This window comes from Acartia tonsa, chromosome 8, assembly GCF_053477335.1.
Source record: "Acartia tonsa isolate MP-2025a chromosome 8, ASM5347733v1, whole genome shotgun sequence".
Lineage (NCBI taxonomy): Eukaryota > Metazoa > Arthropoda > Copepoda > Calanoida > Acartiidae > Acartia > Acartia tonsa.
Window position 1 is genome coordinate 8,892,494 of NC_137267.1, and position 20,482 is coordinate 8,912,975.

At 39.0% G+C, this 20,482-nt stretch overlaps 1 protein-coding gene across 1 annotated transcript; it reads right to left on the bottom strand.

The window, feature by feature from the left end:
• Positions 1-4,102: 4,102 nt before the first annotated feature.
• LOC145325662 (uncharacterized) lies at positions 4,103-10,731 on the bottom strand. Its single transcript, XM_080168617.1, has 4 exons — positions 10,643-10,731; positions 9,028-9,090; positions 4,882-4,975; positions 4,103-4,283 (listed from the first exon to the last, which is right to left on the bottom strand). Exons 1-4 carry the CDS (start codon positions 10,701-10,703, stop codon positions 4,103-4,105), a joined length of 399 nt encoding a protein of 132 aa, XP_080024743.1. The 5' UTR covers positions 10,704-10,731.
• Positions 10,732-20,482: the final 9,751 nt, after the last annotated feature.

Consider the following 20,482-nt stretch of genomic DNA (forward strand, 5'->3'; position numbering starts at 1 on the left):
TCCCAGAGCGTGGTAAACTCTAGGAAAGGCTTGTCCGTATGATGCCGTCTACCACATAACACATGGTAAATATTTTTTTCGTTGAAATACTATATATTCTAATTATGTACGTGCATAGTAATTATAATATGCCACAAATAATTTAATAAATATTTCATAATTTGGGGAGTAATTATCATATTTTCTCTTCATTTTAGTGTTTTATGAGTAATTTAATAGTCCAAGAAGGGGAAAATTAAGGTCTTGAGTGTCAAAAAATTTAAGCCAAGCTTTTCTATACCTAGGACCTGTACGTCCGTAACGGATGTCTCTCATTTAAGCTTATTATAATTTTCCTATAGATTTCAAACTTAGGTACGATTTTAAAAGCATTTACCAGAATGTCTGTAAGTTTTGACACTCTACGAGTGTTCATGTTTGCTTGTTCTATTGATTGAATTCAGAGCTTTTTTTATGGATGTTGTCATCCTTGTTAAATTTATTGTTTTAAGAGTTTTAAAATACCTTTCTTAAAAACAATGAATTTTTTATGACAGTTTGTGATTTAATTGAAATCCATCGCGTTAACAATTAACATGAGGTAATAAGGTAGCTTACTATAACATTACTAATGGTTGCGCCCCTAACATCTATGGATGTGTTGGAAATAAAAAAGCCTAAAACAAGACAAGAAGAATTGACTTATAAAACGAGTATGACAACATACATGGCTAACTAACTTTAATCTATAATACAAAGTAGCTTGATGTTTGTCTGTCCGTCCGTCCGTCTGAAGCTTAAGATCTTGGTAACCACTGAACCGATTGGATTCTGCTCTTCAGGGAATATGCCTACTGGTCCTGTGGTGGTTTTAGGCTATTTTCTTGGGGGGGTGGGACGACCCCAAACCTCCCAAAAATAAAAAAATTCCCCCTCATTTTTTTATGATACATATGATGCCCGCCATTTTTTTATGATACAGATGATGCCCGCAATTTTTTTTTAATTATTTAAAATAGTGGTGGAGTGGGGGATCTCCAGGTAATAAAAGATGTAATTATACCTCTTGGGGCAAAGCCCCTAGAGGCTAGGGGCGAAGCCGCTAGTTATAATATGAAGAATTAATATCATTTAAAAGTCTCAACAAAAATATGTTAATATATCTGAAAATGTAGCTAACTTTATGTGGAATAACCAATCCAAGACAAAAACTAAATTTTTTTGTTGGAAATGATTAAGGTAATGATTTAAAAATTATTCCTTATCATTACAAGAATCCTAGTGCAAGGTTTTAAAGAGACGGTACTGAAATGTACCTTTAAGTATAAAAACTTCGCTTTAATGCAAATCCTTAAAGATTAAGATTTTTACAGTCGAAACCTTTTAAATAAAAGTTTAATTGAAATTATGATTAACATAATTTTTCCTGTTAATTTAACCAGTGCCTTTGCCAAAAGTCTTCAGGGGTGAAAGTAATCCCTCTTAGGGATAAGATAATGAACAATAAATTAACATACATCCCGATCGATGATAAAGTGTTAATTTCATTTTTTTATTGAAAAGTCAGGACATTACTGGTTTGATCTAATATAGTTATTAAGTTATTAGTATGGGATAAGGGTAACGGGACTGCTTTGATAGCTTAAAACCTACCCTGGTCTAAAAGTTACTTTAGAATAAAGAAGAGTTGGAAAGGAATCATATTTTCTAAATTTATATTTACTACTAATTTATAAAAAAATGCTAGTTAATTACGAACAAACCCACTTTTAGAGGACCTTCAATCTTTATCATTTTACAATAAAAAAACGTTTATATCATCAACTTATTTGCGTAGTATTTATTATTTCTTATCTCATTAAAGATATAATTATGAATTTTTTAAAGCGAAGCTTTTCTAAATATAATTAGGGTCTGTCCGTACGTCCGTCCAAAGGGACAGATTTTTTTCGTTAATTCTGACATGTTAAAATTGTCCTATCGGTTTTAAACTTTGCATGGTGATTCCTGTAGTAGTTAGTTACGATTTAGAAAGCGTGGCAATTCTATAATCGTTACCAGAATGTCCGTACGTCCATTTAAAACATGTTGATTTTCAACCTTTTTAAAATCAAATTTCTACGTGTTATTATTATCCGATTTTTAGATTTCTAGGACAACAAAGTACAATGTGTTATAAGAGAAGCATCTCTATAATCAAATCAAGAAGCATCATATAAAATGTAAGTACGCCCTTAAACATTATCCTGTATTTTAGCAGTTTTTCAACAATTTTACTTAAGATTTTGTGTAGACTTTTATACAATATTCTGATCATTCAGTTCTGACACTCTACAAGTAGTAATATTAGTTTGTCCTACCATTTCAGAGCTTTGCTTTTATAGATGTTGTCATCTTTGTTTTAGTTTTCTTAGGCAACTATTTTCTATATTTAGAGCCAATCCGTACATACGTTATAAATGGCTCTTATTCTTGGTTTAGTTCTTCAATGGATATATAATACGTGGATATAAAGGGTGTTTAAAAAAACCAATCGCTCACAATTTGAACCCTCTTAAGTACTTCAAATCTTGGAAATAGACCCTATAATGTTTAGAGTTTTTGATGGGACATGAAAAAACCTTTCTATAGACACCTTAACCAGATTTCTAATTCAATCCTTGCCAATTTGGCATAAAAAATACAAACATATCCAACTTTGAGACATGACTGCTCTGTCTATTTTAGATTTTTTTTTTTGATGCCAAATTGGCTGAGATTGTGTGAGAAACCTGGTTAAGGTGTCTATAGAAAGGACTTTACATGCCTTTATGTCTTTACATACTTTCCTTGTAGAGCAAATTTCTCCTCAAGGGACTAGGTTTCGAGCTCTAATACTCTGGAAAGCTGAGGCGATTAAAAAATTTAATATTGTTTTCTCATTAGGCATGAATTGTATTATTTTTTATTAGTTTTGGACCAAAACCATGAGGTTAATATTGAAAAAAGTGAAGCGATTGTTTTTTTTTCAACACCCTTTATTCACAGGCAAAAAATTTATCATCAATTTAGGTCACTATTATGGACTTCATTAATTAGTCAGTTAATCTATCCTGTAGGAGGGGTATCTCGTTATTTTAGCCAGCTGGGAGTACTTTATTAGAGTACATGAAATTCTAGTAAGACATCCAAGTAATGACATATCGATTCATATATTTGTGTAGGTCGTCTTTACACGGTACAGCCGTAGCGGCCTAGTTTGGTTTAGGGTTGGGCCGGTTATCCGGTTTAGCCGGATATCCGGCCATTTCCAATGTCCGGCCGGATGACGGATATTGAAACTATCCGGATACCGGATATACGCCTTATTTATAATGCCGGATATCTGGTTATCTGGACAGATATTCGGTAATTTGCCGGATATCGAACGTTGGCCAGATATCCGGCCCAACCCTATTTTGGTTACCTGTCCTTTTTCTTCAAAGTTGAAAATTGAATTCACAAATTCCGCAAAACCCCTTTATTTGATGGATATTATAATAAATCATATGTAGATAAATACTAAATAAAAATACATATCTTTAAAACTTCTATTTGATCAAAGAAAAATAAACAGAGCAGTTCATATTATTTAATGTTTTTGTTTATAAAATCTTAAAAACTTTTAAGTTTAACTTAACCGTAGCTGTATCTATAGCTCCCACGCAAAAAAGGGATAGGATGTGACCACTTTTGACGTGCCTATTCTATTGACGTCATAAAAATACCCCAAACCCATACTCTTTTCTAGGGGGTGTCTTTCCCCCTTCCCTTTCTCTTTCCCTCTACTATGTCGTCAATAGAACATATAAGCCAAACGCGGTGACCTCTATCCCCATTTTGCTAGGGCACTATAGACAGCAAGAACATAACCACATATATTGTAGATTTTACTTCTTTGAAATTAAGGGCAAAGTAGCTTGTGCAATATTGCGTAAAATTGTGAACACAAAGAAAGTCGCCCCCCAAAAAATTCTGACGTCATAAAATGAGAGATGGGAGGATGAGAGGAGGAGTGCGAAAGAAAACCCCTAAACAATAGATGGATAATCCCTCGTTTTTATGACGTAATATGCTGAAGGACTTTTTTCGTCTTCAGTTAGACTTAATAATCGCTTTTGATCGGAAGATTACTCACAATTTTACGCAATATTGCGCAAGCAACTGCTCCCTTTGATAAAATTATTATATCCATGACTCGCCTAGAGGTGAGTTGTCTGCCAAGGTTCATGTTCATATTCATGTTATCATTGTTATTATTATTGTTATTGTTGTTGTTATCATTACTATCAATAACACAAACTATCATTTTCTATAATTTGCACGAGCCTGTACGTCCGTCCGTCTTTCAGGTACACTGTAAAAAATCAAAACCAATTAGTGTAATTTTTGTCCCTCTATCTCTCTCTATTTTTTTTGAGATATGTTAACATAAATTGAAAAGAAAACATATAGATTTATAACCCAGACAACTACCTGAATCCAATGTTGGGGACCTTTTTCGTATGCTAGCAAATTGCTTTCTGCACTTTTGTAGAGACTTTGCTATGTTGTTATTCAAAGACCCAATTGAAAGTCGGCACTGGAACAATGGGTAGGGGGGGCATACAGTTATCAAACCCCTTACCCCTCTATCGTTTTACTCTTATGTGATGCTAATTATGGTTGAGCCGGATACTTTTTTGGCCGATTTATATTTTCGGATATCCGGTTATCCGGCCGGATATACGAACGGATAACCGGATACCCGGCATTATAAATCAGCAGAATATCCGCCATCTGGATAGTTTTAATATCCGGTATCCGGCCTAACCGGATATCCGGCCCAACCCTAGTGCTAATGGCCTCCAGAATAGCTACTGAAAATAGAATAAGTTTGTGTTCCTGTTGAGATCGCTGTTGAGGTTGGTGAGTACATTGACAATCAGGTTCAGAGTTATCATTGAGAAGGAGGTGAACGAAGATATAGAAAAACATCCTGAAAATAGTAATAGGATGTGTGTCTGTCTGTTGCTTAAGATCTTAAGGTTTTCGAAAAATGGGGACATATTAAAAAACTTTTGACCGAAGTATCATATCAATATAGGCACTATATAGAGCTTCATTATTCTCCTTTACAGTGAAGTTTCTTATATTTTCAAAGAAGGTTTCTAACTATTTTGTGGGATGGTACCTCCACCCTCCAAAAGAAATCGTCCATTGAAGAAAATCCCTCCTTAATTTTTACCCCCTTCACCTAAATGCATCTATAGGACTCTAGGGGCGTAGCCACTGTAGTGGTATACATATTTCAATTGAAAGTAACTGGACAGTGTATCAAAAATCAGTCATGTGACGTCATAAAAATTTGGGAGATGAGATGAGAAGTGGGAAAGAAAACACCTAGAAAAAGAGATAGATAATAACTCATTTTTATGACGTCACATGGCTATTATTGAGACACTTTATCCAGTTACAATTGAAATATTACATAGACCAAGTATAATCAGAATTAAAATTATTTTTACATCAATAATACAAAGTAGTACGATGTCTGTCTGTCTGTCCGTCCGTCCGTCTGAAGCTTAAGATCTCGGTAACCACTGAACCGATCGGATTCTACTCTTGAGGGTATATACCTATTGGTCCTGTGGTGGTTTTAAGCTATTTTCTTGGGGGGTGGGACACCCCTAACCCCCCAAAAAACAAAAGAAATCCCCCCCTTATCATTTTGTTTTCCTTTTTTTTTATTTACTTTTTTTTTCCTTTTTTTTTTCTTAAATTTTTTTTTCTTAATTTTTTTTAAAATTTTTTTTTTAAATTTTTTATTTTTTTTTATTTTAAATTTTTTTTTAATTTTCAATTTTTTTTTGTTTAATTTTTTTAATTTGTTTAATTTATAATTTTTTTTATATTTTTTTTTGTAAAAGATTTCCTTGGTCCTTTTACGAATTTTGCTTTAATTTCTATTTTGATTACCTCTTAGGGCAAAGCCCCTAGAGGCTAGGGGCAAAGCCGCTAGTATTTAATAAATCAAAAAAAGACAATTAAAAAATTTTCAATACTAGAGTGGCGTTAAAAGAATGAGATCATATGAACATATAAAATAGTTCAGATGATTTCAAACTTTACATGAAGATTTCTGTTATAGTTGGGTATAATTTACAAAGCGAAGCAACCCTATACATCCTATCATTTAAAGTAGTAAGCATTTTTTGTCTGTAGCGCAGGATCTCGTAAACCGCTGAACTGATATGGATCTCCTTTACAGTGAAGCTTTAAATGGTTTTATGCTATTTTTATTTTTAAGTATGGGTATGGCTTTAGGCTTTTTTATGTCCTTCCATATCGCTTCAAATATAGGACCTCTACATGCTTAGGGCGCAACCGCTAGTATAAGCGAAGCAGCTTTTAAGGATGTTGTCATCCTTGTTAATATTGAAAAAATTGTATAATTAAATTAATGAGAATGCAAATATTTATTCAAGCTAACTATATATTTCATATTACTTATTAATTAATTATAAAGAACGTGTCCTAACTTTTTGATTAAAAAAAATAGCTGGTTGGTGCTTTTTGTAAGTAGTTGATGTAAAATGATCTATACAATTTAGATATGCAATCGATTTTTTGTAGACCTCTTATTTTTGAAGTAATTTATTTTTTTAAAATTAAGTTGATTTTAAAACGCAAAATCTATTTTGTTGAACTTCGTTAAATTAAAACTTTGAACTGTGGGAGCTCGTCATGAATGGGTTAAAACAAAATCACAAAAGTTAGGACACGTTCTTTCTATATAAATTCAAGGTCAGCTAAATTTGAGTTTCCAATTGTGTACTCAGTTTCCTCAGTGTTTCCTCATCCTGTCTCAATATTTACTACTAGCTAAAAAAGCTTCAAACTTAAAAAAAAATTAGTTTTTGAATGTATAATAAATCGTTTATATGAGGAAACACCGAGGAAGCTATGTACACAATCGTCAACTCAAATTCAGTTGACCAAATTCAATTAATAGGTATACCTAAAGTACTTATAGTATTAATGGATATAATATTTACGTAGATATTATGACAGGAGATATTTTTTTTGTCTATTTAGGTTGCTAACAAGAAACGTAGTTGGTCAGTTCGTTCATCCAGTAGTATCGTTTCACTTTATTAGAGTACATGAAAATCTGGTAATGAACATCCAAGTATTAATAAATCCAATCATATAGTGTCAAGGACATTTCAAGTATAGCAGCAATGCCATAAAATAAATCAGTGGTACAAGAGAGAAGAAAATTGAACAAGGATGGCAACATCCATAAAAGCAAAGCTCTGAAATGGTAGGACAAACTAACGTTAACACTTGTAGAGTGTCAGTACTGAATAAGTCTGAACAACATTGTAAGTACACTTGTTGCATACTGTTTAAGGGTATACTTACATTTCTAAGACTTGATTATAGAGATGCATCGCTTATAACATTATACCTTGTTGTAATAGGAATCAGATAAATCTGATTTGATTATGACCGATCCTAATTATAGAAAAGCTTTGTTTTTAAAAATGGAAATTTTATTGGAAATAAAATATGCGTGAATATTATTACATGGGGAAAATTGTCGTCAATTTTTGCTAACATGGAAACCACTTATTGGTCGTTCGTTCATCCAGCAGGAGGGGAGGGGATGGGGTGAAACAGGTAAAGGATTCTTTTTTTAGCCAGCTACAAGTTTTACTTTTATAGAAAACATGATAATCTGGTGTAACATTCACGAAATGATAAATAAATTGAACATTTTAAAAAGCACTTAAGCGACCTAAATTTCAACATACGTCAATAAATTACTGACGGAACAGACGAATTTAATAAAAGAGTAGCTGCACTACAAAAACATAATTGATTAAGGTCTGTTGAATTTGGGTTACCGATTGTGTACACAGTTTCCTCGGTGTTTCCTCATCTCAATATTTAGTACTAGCTAAAGAAAACTTTAAACTTAGATAAATATTGAGATAGGATGAGGAAACACCGAGGAAACTGTGTACACAATCGGCAACTAAAATCCAGCTGACCTTGATTTATGATTTGTATTTCGAAGTAACCTGGGATAGAAAAATAAAGGAAAAATTAATTAAGGTTTGGCCGGATACTTTTTTGGCCGGACACCGGATATCCAGCTGATTTCTAATGCCAAATAACCGGTATCCGTCCAAAAATCTGGCAAACGTTCGATATCCAGCCGGATAACTGGATATTCGTCATTAGAAATCAGCCGGATATCCGGTCGGATATTAAAAATGGCCAGATATCCGGCCCAACCCTAAAATTAATGTACTACCCATTGTAATAATAGCCCTTATGTATTGTAAATTAGATTTATTTGTAGTAAAGTTTGAATACTTTGTTCAATCCAATCAAAATTAAATCTATTCTTCTAACTGAAACTTTGGGTTGCAGTATAATTTTTAGTTCATTTTCATGACTCATCACGCACAAAAAGGTAAAAGAGTTGGAAACGAATAGTTTAAAATGGATTTTCCCTCAAAGTGTTATCTTGAGCAAAGACCCCCCCCCCCCAACCTTATTTCTAAAATAGATTTAAAAATATTTTAATTGTTTGTTGAGTACTTTAGGTCAGTTATATTGTTTAATACTTTAGGTACTGCGTGGCCCCGCAGGGTTTGGTCAACAAAAGTATTATAAAAGCACCAAACACACATACACACACAATCCTATAATATAAAATACTAAGCGAAGGATCTTGCTCACCACTGAACCAATATGGTTCTCCATTAGAGAGAAGCTTCGTATAGGCCCTGAGATTGTTTTATGCTATTTTATTTTTATAAATAAGCTTGGGTATGGTTTTAAGCTATTTTTCTGCCCTTCTTCAAATATAGAGCCTCTAGATGCTAGGGGCGCAGACTCTAAACAAACAAGATAAAATTGTAGAGTAGCTTCGTTGCTAAACATGTTAAACCTACCATCAGAGTAGTCTCTTGCTAGACCAACAGATTTCAAATAGATATAGAGTAGCTTCACTGCTAAACATGTTAAACCTACCATCAGAGTAGTCTCTTGCTAGACCAACAGATTTCAAATCTTCTATAGTTATCTCTAAAGGGTCTAAAATTATAATTTCTTAAAAATAATTTCTTACAGCGATTCTTTTCTGTATTTAACTTACCTCGTACGTGCGAGGTAGCTGTCCGTCCATGTCACTCTAACAACCCAGGGGACACAAATCTCTCCTTTTCCGTCCAAACATCCGAGGTATTAGGTTAAGTTACACCCATCAGACAACCAACTCTTTAATTGCACGACCTTTGTCTGAGGGGTCTTTAATGTAATTAGCTGCACCTGTTTTAGGCCAAGGCATATCCCCTACTCTAACTATTTATGCCGCGCACCTGACATAGCAGCAGTAGGAACAATTTCTAACGTCTTTAGTTATGACACAGAATCGGGCCGAGATTGGAACCCGACGACGAGAGGATGCGCTGTGTGTCGTGGTTTTTTTATCATATGTATAACGGATACCTATTATTATTGTAGAGTGTCAGAACTGAATAATCAGAATATAAATTTGTATAAAAGTCGAATGAAACAAAATTGTAAGTAAATCTGTTAAAACTGCTTAAATACATGATATTATGATAAGGACATATTTTTAAGATTTGATTATAGAGATGCTTCGCTAAGAATAATGTACTTTGTTATCCTAGGAATCAATATTTCAAAAATCAGACCAATCGGATAATTTTATCACGTAAAAATTTGATTTAAATGGCCCAACGGACTTGCTGGTAACGATTATAGAGTTGCTTCGCTTTTAAACTCGTACCTAGGACAATTCTAACATGCCTAAATTAACGAAAAGAGCTAACTGTTACGGACATACTGACGAACCCTAACTATAGAAATCTTCGCTTTTTAAACTAGAATATTTTCTTATATATTTAAACTAGACATGATGATTCCTGTGACAGTTAGGTATAATTTAGAAAGCATGGCAACTCTACAATGAAGTCTCTATGTTCTATATAAAGTTATAAACATAGAATTTCTATGATAGAAATGACTATAATTATCCTATTTGCTTGAATATTGTCTTTTTGATTCCTTGGACGATATAGGTAGGGTTCCTCTTTAACTAAAGTTAAGAAGAACTACTAAAAATTGTATGTACAAGGATGACAACATCCATAAAAGCGAAGCACTGAAACGGTAGAATATAAATTTGTATAAAAGTCGAACGAAACAAAAATATAAGCAAATCTGTTCAAAAACTGCTTAAATACATTATATTGTTTAAGGACATATTTTTAAGATTTGATTATAGAGATGCTTCGCTCAAAATAATGTACTTTGTTTTCCTAGAAATCAATATTACAAAAATCAGACCAATAGGATAATTTAATCACATAAAAATTTGATGTTAAAAAAGTTGAAAGTCAACATGTTTAAAACAAACCAACGGACTTTCTGGTAACGAATATAGAGTTGCTACCTTTTCAAATCGTACCTAACTATTACAGGAATCACCTTGCAAAGTTTGAAATCGATAGGACAATTCTAACATGCCTAAATTAACGAAAAAAAGCTATCTGTCTCGGACGGACGGACCGACCCTAATTATAGAAAAGCTTCGCTTTTTAATAAAAACTAAAATTATTACCAGAATAATTCATAGGAATAACACTAGAATAACTATTATTTATTGAAACAATTTTATCCATTTTTTATATTTTTTATGTTCCAAATCTAACTGCAAACTAAAGTGAAATTTTAAGTAACTGTTAATTTTTTCACTACGAGAATTTGTGAAATCAAACTTTCATTCAAGAAAAATAAGTTTGGTGATTTTTACAATAAAAATTTTACATTTTTAGTATGTATGTGTATTAGAATTATATATAGATGCCTAAGTTTAATTAAATGCTAGGGTATTTAGACAAAATGTCTCAAAAATCAGCCATGTGACGTCATAAGAATGAGGGATTATATTATCCATCTCCTTTTTAGGAGTTTTCTTTCCCAATTTTCCTCACATCTCCCTTATTTTTAAGACGTCGCATGGCTGGTTTTTGAGACACTTATATTGCTTATAAAATGCTTAAATAAAGATTTTTTGTTTTGTTTTAACGTGGAATACGACTTTTAATAAAATATGGTTCTATGGTAGTTTTAAAGTAGGGGTGGAGGGTAGATCATTATTTTAGCCCGCTACAGAGTTAATTTTGTTATAAAATATGAAAATCTGGTGTAAAATCCAAGTGATAATATATCCATTATTATATATCTATTCGAGCAGCTTAGCAATAGATTACATATCTATTAACACAATTTTTACAAAGTAATGCATTCATCAAATCTAGCAAATGCGCCCCAATCATCTAGGGTTTTATTCTCAAAGTGGCAGAGAAATAGCCTAAAACCATCACAGAACATATTTGAAGCTTACTTAAAATAGAGAACCCAATCGGTTCAGTAGTTAATGAAATCTGAATCTTCAGACAAAAAATATTATTACTTTTCAAGTCTTATACTTTTAGCTGTCTAAGAAACCTTCTTGTAAATGATAGTCATATCGGCCTAGCTGTTTGCTTATGATATCTTTAGGGACAGACAAATAGACAGACAAACACATTTTGTTACTTCTATATAAAGATTTTACTTTACTTGTTAAATCCTGTTCGCTTCTGACATGTGATTTTTAAAATGTTCATGCCATTGACATACTTACATTTACGATAGCGTTTTAGACACAAAAAATTTGACCGGTAATAGAACTTTATCGCATCGTTTTATAGACAACTGTCCGCGAATATCAAAATAAAAAAATTTAAGATTATGATTAGTTGTGTTAGCCCGGAGTAATAATATTTGATTTTTTTTTGGAGGGGGAAGGGGGTTACGAGAAGCGTAGCTAGCTGTCTAGAGTGCCCTAGCAAAATGGGGATAGATGCCTTTGCTTTTGGCCTACTTATCCTATTGACATTAGGAAATACCCTGTACCCTACCTCTTTTCTAGGCGGTTTCTTTTCCCCTTCCCGTTCTCTTTCCCTCTATTATGACGTCAATAGAATAGGTAGGCCAAAAGCGGTGACATCTATCCCCTTTTTCCTAGGGCACTAAATTAAGGGGGAGTAAAATAGAGTAAAAAAAAACCCAGAAAAAATCATTATGCTCACGAAATAAACCTTTTTAAAGGCTAAGTATTTTAGGCTATTTTTCATATCAGACATATAGATGTAAAAAAAGATATAATCATGTAAAAAGATGGTTGTGTCAATATACTTTCGATTTTATAACTACATACATAACGTTTTGACAGGGAAAATTTTGAGTGGCCACCCTTTGAGAAAACAATATTACCCAATTCCCCCTGCCTCCCCCCCCCCAAGAATTTAATTATAAGAAATTGGGTTGGGTCGGAAACTTTTCTTGGCCGGATGACGGATATCCGGCTGATTTCTAATGCCGGATATCCGGTTCCGGCCGGACACCTGACCAACGTTCGATATCCGGCAAATTACGGAAATATCTGGCCGGATTTCCGGATATCCGTCATTAAAAATCAATATCCGGCCGAACCGGAAATCCGGCCCAACCATAATAAAAATTAAGGCTATCCCCAATCCATCTCTGATTAGGGGCGAAGCAAAATTTGCGTTTAGGGAAAACCTCCTTAGTCCTCCTTTCTCTGCGTCTATTATGAAAATGAATTAAATGACACAATTAAGACAATGCTATCTAAAAATCACGGATTAAAATGAGAAAGAAAACAAGGATGAAATCTGTGAAGAATGCACAGCAATATGTTACATTAAAATGAAATCCTAATATACAAAGTAATTTAAGCTTTTTTGTCTGTAGCGAAGGATCTCGCTAACCGCTGAACCGATATAGTCCTCCTTTACCGTGTAGCTACATATTGGTTTTGGGATGGTTTTAGGCTATTTTATTTTTATAAAATGGCTGGGTAGGTATGGTTTTATGCTATTTTCCTGTAAACTATAATACAGAAGCACTTTTGAAAGCACTCTGGCCTCTAGGGGAATTCGGTAAAGGTTGGAAAAATAGCTTATTAAACTCCAATACATATAAGCATCACTGAAAAAATTACGTTATATCCAGCCGGATATCCGGCCATTTTCAATATCCGGATATTGAAACTATCCGGCTGATTTATAATGCCGGATATCCGGTAATTTGCTAGACATCGGGCCATTTTAAATACAGCCAAATAGCGGACATTCGGCTGGTTTCTAATGCCGGATATCCGGCAAAAAAGTATCCAGAACAACCATAGTTATAAAGTAGCTACGCCACTTAGATTGTCTAGAAACGATCTAAAATGCACACAAAACAAGAGGTTGGGGTAGGGGTGGGGGGAATTTTGAAGGGATTGGAATTTTTTTGATCGAGGACAGACGAATTGATGCATAACACGTAAAGACGTAAATGTTAGTATTTTCTCATTACAACTAAGTCTAATAATTAGCATATTTTTTTACCTATAATATAAAGTAGTTTGATGTCTGTCCGTCCGTCTCTTAAGATCTCGGTAACTGCTGAACCGATTGGATTCTACTCTTCAGAGAATATATCTACTGGTCCTGTAGACAATAAGAGGGTTGAAACACACTCCACAAATTGAATAAAGACCTATTCCCAATGATAATTCACAAAATTACCCCTTCTGTAGATTACAATTTGGTTGAAACGTTTGGACACTCAGCTTAATGAACAAACCAATCAGGAGTCAATAAATATCTTTAAAGCTTTTCAGCCTACAAATAAAAAAACTAAATTGTAATACCTAGGGGACTAGCCTCTGAACTATTTTAGTGTTAAAAATTGCGCTGTTTTGTTTGAACAGAATTGAATTGAAATAAAGATATGTAAAGAATTGAATTTGCAAATACTGAAAATTTTGATTTTCTCTCCAAAGCACACTGTGCTGTAGCACAAATAAAGTTTTATTAATTTAGACATGATATAATTATCCTATCAATTTCATACTTATGCATACATATTTATTATTTTATACGATTTTGAGAGCGTTACAACTCTATAATTTTTTCCAAAAAATCCGTACGACCATGTAAAACATTTGTATTATATAATTATCCTAATCATCTGATATTTAGAATCATGTTTCCTAGGATAAAAATGTACAATACTATGAGCGAAGCATCTCTATAGTTGATTCCTAAAAATGAAATGTATTTCGTAAATCCAAATTTTGCAAGAAATTTAAATACAATTTTGTTTATACATACAAATTAATGTTCTGCTTATTAAGTTCTGACACTCTACAAAAGTTATTGTTCGTTTGTCCTTCCTTTTAAACTTTTAGAGCTTTGCTGTTATGTCATCCTTGTTGATAAATGATTTACAGATTTCATAAAAATTTAATTTCATACCTTATGAATTATGTCAATATTTTATTATGATTTATTACAGCGAAGCATTTATATAGATATTGTCTGTATTTTGAAGATTTCTGGTTTATTGTGGTATGCGGCAGCTCTGGACCATGCAGAAACCAAGACATTATAGTGATGCTACGCACCTAGTTAAATCCTGTTATTCTACAATTATGAAGCCACCTGAAAAGATGTCAGATAACGGTACTGATTTTATCCCTCAGTTGTCCTGCAAATGGAGGGAGGGGTGTTAACCCTCCCTCTCCCATCTTAAGCACCGGAACCTTCCCCTTCAACCACCAAGTTATCAGCACCACCTCAACCCTGAGGATAAAGGATCTAAACCTGCCCCCACACAGACTGTTGTTGTCACAAGTAATCATCAAACCTTCCCTCTTTAGTACCCAGACCTACCACTCAACCCCTCTAGGCTTATCTACCTATTGTGCTGCTCCATGGGCTATCCTGCCTGCCCCAGACAGGGATAGCCATCTACCTAACCATTGCAATTATCTATGTTTTACTGTATGATTTATCTTTAACCATCTTTATTCCTAATCCATATGTATTTATATTATGGTTAACTGTATTCTTAATCCCCCCCCACCCTTTCCAGGGATGGGGAATCATGATTGCCCAAACTGACTATTGTATATGTATTATAATGCTTTTATGTTATGATCATTTATTCCTATCCATGTAGTTATTGTTTGTTGTATATAACTTTAGTATCCTTCACACCTTCAATAAAGTGACAACTGAAATAGATGTTGATTCTTGTCTAGTGAATGCTAGAGAAGCATAGCTTCTCTATAGTAAGGTGTCCACGTCTGTTCACACTGCCGTAGTCTTTATTCGAACTCTGGTGTCTGCCATTTACCCTAGGCGGATACCACAACTTTGGCGACAGCTGTGTGAGATTACGGCGAACCACAAGTGTAGAGCAGACGCGTATCTGAGGCTAAGGTACTCCCAGCAGTGAATCTGGCAAAACTGACGCAAGCAACCTGAATTACCCACCCTGGACAGCAAAGTTTAACTCTGCATCCGGCAGTTGTGGAAGCGAGACAGCGAAATTTGACGAATAACCGCGAGCAGCGCTGATATCTAACGGAGAATTGAGCGCCAAAAGGGCTGAAACAGGCCTGCGGACCGGCTGAAACAAGCCAAATAAGTGTAAACGGCTGGAAATAGGCCAATTTTACTGCAAGAGATAGCAGGATCCGAACCAGTGGCGCTAGCAGGACGGGACATTCCCTGCCGCCATCAGCTGGATTTGGATAAGCGGCGCTAGCAGGACGGGACATTCCCTGCCGCCGATAGGCTGAAACACGCCACATAGCTGCAAGCGGCGCTAGCAGGACGGGACATTCCCTGCCGCCGATAGGCTGAAACACGCCACATAGCTGCAAGCTGCGAGCCAACATACGAGTGTAGTGCACCAGAACAGAGAAAAACTACGTCAACTCCAAGTATCCTGAGAAGCTACAACGCAGCCACCCATCTAGAAAAACAGATATTATGTTACATTGCAGGGATTACCACCCTGATGTGATGGCCAAACAATAGATTTATGAGCAAAGCTTGGCAAACAAATTGTTGTGTTGTGATAAATCTAAGAATAGAACAGGCTTGGATTATTGTGTATTGTGATAACAGCTAAAAATAGAACAGAGTTGGTAAACAAGTCTGTTATGCAATTGTGATAAGGACAAAAATAGAATCTAGATGTAATATAATAAAGATCCTGATATACAATCAAAACATCTCAAGCCCACAGCACAATAACAATACACCCCTTATTCCAAGGGAAGGGGAGAAGCCCCTCTCCATTGAAGGCAAATACAATCAGGGTGATATAATAGATAAACCTAGGATTAAGAAGAAAAGGCACTATTATACCAGCACCCAGTTACCTCCCTCCCTCACAGGGGAAACGGACGGAGTTACCCCCGTCCCCTCACGCGCTTCCCCCTTCCTACCCACACAAGACTAAGTCCGTCTGTAGTGTGGGGCTAGCGATCGGACACACAGAGCGCCATTCACGGGTAGCGCAACAGAGTGCGGAAAATATCATAAATCCAACGGACGAAGCAGACCAATGAGAGAGCGAGTTGAGGGGTGAGAGCGCGTTTTCCCCGTTTGCGCGGATTTGACGGTGCGGACGCGCGTTGCAAGGACAGGAGATTTCACACACACACACCCACACAGGAGAGGGGCCATTCTATAGCATACATCAGAGATATTTTTTTAGGAGAAAAACTTGTAAGCTCCTCCCTCCCTGTCTACAGTGTGATAAGGAAAACTAAACCAGTTCCTTAAACCCGCTCAGACCCTCAACATCTTCCTAGCCTGCCAACCCTACTTCAAAGCTGAATGGTTAGTGAAACAAATATATGTATATATAAATACCCAAGTGATAAATGAGGTTGTTTTTTTGTATCATGGGTACAAGTAAGTGAATACTAACCTCACCAAACAACACTGGAAACTGATATGGTAACTGAACAAAAGTACGCCCACCCTGTGGACATAGCCTGACTTGCTGCCCCACACTGGGCAGTGGTGGTGTGTACCTGGACCATCGACCTTCATAGTTGTGAACTATATACAGAGGAAGCGTGATTTTTTTTGAAGCAAGGAGGAAAAGCTAGCTAGCTCTGGGGATATTCCTATACACGTATATATATATATATGGGCGTGTAGCCATGTATATATATAGGTAACCTACCTATCCATATATCCACTAGCGGATACGCTCCTAGAGACATCTGTGATACCTAACATATTCCCTGTTACCTTTAAGCTAAGATCCGCTGGTTACCACAGAAATCAAGAGCTATACTGGAAAGGAGAACAACTCAGGCTCAACAGTTAAACGAGACGCTGGCACCAACAAACCAACCCCCTACTACTTATCATGGGGGCGCGCCAGCCACAGAAACTCTTGAGCCAGGAGGACCGAGCCTACGGCTACATGGACTACCACCCTAATTACACAGCTATAATATTTATACTAGGGGTGAGCCGGCTCGAACCTCCTTGCGGTGCGGCTACTCTACTCTGCTCCTATATCTACAAGATACTGCTTCTGTTATTACTTTGGCCTACTGTGTTGAGTACAGTGAACATCAAACACATGCCAGGTCACAGACCCCTGGTCCCTGAGATGCCCTTGTCTGGAAGGACGACTGAATGTCCGCTGCACAGCTCCTGTTCAGTTGGTGCTCAACGTACGAGAAATAGCAATACTGGACTGGGGGTTGCTGAACCTGTAGGTGTCCTCCTGGGGGTGTTGAACGATGCAACTGAGCCTAATGAGAAGGTGACAAGCTTCAGAGACTTAGTGGCCAGCCCCAAGATGGACACTACTCCCAGAACTGAGATTTCAAAGGGGCCCAGCCCTAGGGCCAGTACCACCTGTTTCTGGGGTGGAAAGGTCCTCCCTGGCACTGGCCTCACCAATCTGAAGGATGGGGAGCTGTCCCAGGGGAATAGGCTCTTCACCCAGATGCCCGACGCGTACCTGGGGGTGGGGGAGCCGCCACCCAAGCCTCCCTGGGAGCCCCCAGGCATGGAACGACTGGGGACCGGCCTAAGGATGGGGACTGGTGACCTGCTGCAGTGGAAGACTTTACCCAGCACGGAGGGAGCAGGGTTGACCAGCAGCAGTGAGGCTGTTCCCCCACACTCCAAGACCAGATGCCGCTACTCTGTTGAACCACTGCACATGTCCCAGCCAAGTTCCCCCATGCTGCTGAAGATGGAGGCCCACCAGGATGCAGAGCTCCAACTAGGAAAGTCAATAAGAAGGCCACCCCTTGCCAAGACCAGAACCACCGCAGGGGCTCCCCACCAGCAGCTGACGGAGCCTGGCAGGGACGCAATACTAGCTGGCAACTCTGGCCCAACTCAGGTGGCTACCAACAGTCTGCTGACAGTCCGGAATACAGTTCAGGATACCATCAGTATGGCATCTTCTGGGCCTTGCTGGTCCACCTGTGGGTACCTGTCCACACACTGGCCACAGGTACCCCCCAGAGATCATAGCCCCCTTTCCGACTGGCACCATCAACGGCCTTTGCTACCAACCACCTGGCATACCCAGAGGCAGGATCCCTCATGTGGAGAAGCACCTGCAGAAGCTAAGGCCGAGGCTGGCCTCGCCACCCAGGGGAGGAGAGCCGCTGTTGGATGGAAGGAACCTGTGTGTATGGGGAGGAGGCTGAATGTAACCAAGGAGCCACCACAAGCAGCCCAGCACCGCCTGACCCCTAGTAGGGGAGACCCTGTTTGTCAGCTGGTGCCCCAACTGGAGGAGGAGAGACCTGGCAGGTTGATACACCCTGGGGAAGCCGGCCTGATGGGACCCAGCTGGACGAAGGGGCGCTGCCGCTTCAACGGCCACACAGCCGCCAAGTGTAGAACCGGTTGGGACCGGGCAATGAAGAAACACCAGGCCGCCCAACAACCTGCAGGCAACCAGTCTGCCACCCAGGTCCACCTGGAGGGAGATGCCCAGCCGTCACCCCAACTAGCTGCCGCCGCTGGGGCCGCGGCTACCCAGGAGTCTGTGTCTCAGATTGGGACCATGGTGGCCAGGATCAACGTACTGGGAGGAGCGGCTGAACCCAACCGGGTTGGCCTGGACCTCAGCCGCAACCACAGGGGACCGGTGTCCGTAACCCCTGTCACCCCCAGCAAGAGCCGAGGGGCGCTACCCAGCGCCACCGGGACGGTGTACGGGGAGGCCCTGGCGGCCGCCGAGTGGGAGAGGCAAGAGGCGCTAGCCAGCGAGTCTGAGTCGATGTATGGGACGCCAACCAGCGTCGCCACCTGGAAGGAACGAGAGGTGCTTCCCTGCACCACCAAGCTGATGTCTGGGGCGACAACCGTCGCCGCCACCTGTGAAGACTGGGGGGTGCTATCCAGCGCCCCACGCTGGTGCCTGGGGCGACAACCGTCGCCGCCACCGAGAGACCTGGACCCCTGTGAAGACTGGGGGGTGCTATCCAGCGCCCCCACACTGGTGCCTGGGGCGACAACCGTCGCCGCCACCGAGATACCTGGACCCCGGAATGAACCCGCAGCCCCAGAGGAAGGGGTGACACCCGTCACCCCCAGCCAGCCAGAGCCCCCAGCCAGCAGGGAGAGTCCAGCTGTCCCTCACCCTCAACTGCATCCAGCTGTCTACCTCCCTCAACCAGGAGCCAGGGTATCAGCCATTACCAGCCAAACTGAAGAAGCTTTGACCGCTGCCTGGGGAGTAACACAACTAGATGCGCCAAGTGCCGAGCCTAACCATAGTAGTAGAGGATCCCCAACAATTATGTCTACCCAAGATGGAGACAATGTGCCTGGACCCCTTCAGGCTAGGGGAGGAAATCCGGAGCCTTGTGCCTCCAGTCCACTAGCAGTAGTGTCCGTGGATGGGCCTGTCTCCCAGCCAACTAGAGCGGAGCCACCCTTGCAGATCCAAGACAGCCTCCGGCATCAAGGGTGGACTGTTACCTTTCCCTACCCCGCAGGTCGGACTGCCATGCACCACCCTGCCAATGTCCAGAATGAGCCTGAAGGAGGCAACGCTCCTACAGTATGGCAACCACCACCTGCCCGCATTGACAGAGACCCTGGAAGCCAAATGAACCTGACCAGCCCCGAGGGCGAAGAAACTGCGCCTGCATCCAGTAGCCAGCCTGCCAGCAGCAAGGTGACCAACACGATGGAGACCACCAGCCCAGTGGAGAAACCTGCAGAGGTGTCTACCAGGCGGCTGTTGGTCCAAGCCCCCTCAGGTGCTGTGCCACCCCTGGAGGTTGCCAGGGTGGCCTCAGAGGTACACATCCAACGGCCAGAAGATCCAACAGGACCAGCTACTCCAGCAGATATAGCCGATTCCGTTAGACCTGGGGAGGGCTGGAGTCCACCACCGTCCAGCAACTGGTATCCTGGCGGACCCATTCCACAAGGACAACAAACTGAAGGCCGCAACCACTGTCGGAAGTCTGGCGGTGCAGACAACCCCTCCAGCCTTCCGAGGGGAGAGTTGTGGTATGCGGCAGCTCTGGACCATGCAGAAACCA

What these genes read in the sequence shown, in the direction of transcription:
- LOC145325662 (XM_080168617.1), bottom strand. Translation starts at nt 10,703, where the DNA reads ATGGATAAAATTGTTTCAATAAATAATAGTTATTCTAGTGTTATTCCT. An exon ending in TATTCCTATGAATTATTCTG is followed by an intron (nt 9,091 to 10,642) that starts GTAATAATTTTA and finishes TTATAATTTTAG; the next exon opens with ACCCTTTAGAGATAACTATA. An exon ending in AGCAAGAGACTACTCTGATG is followed by an intron (nt 4,976 to 9,027) that starts GTAGGTTTAACA and finishes TACTATTTTCAG; the next exon opens with GATGTTTTTCTATATCTTCG.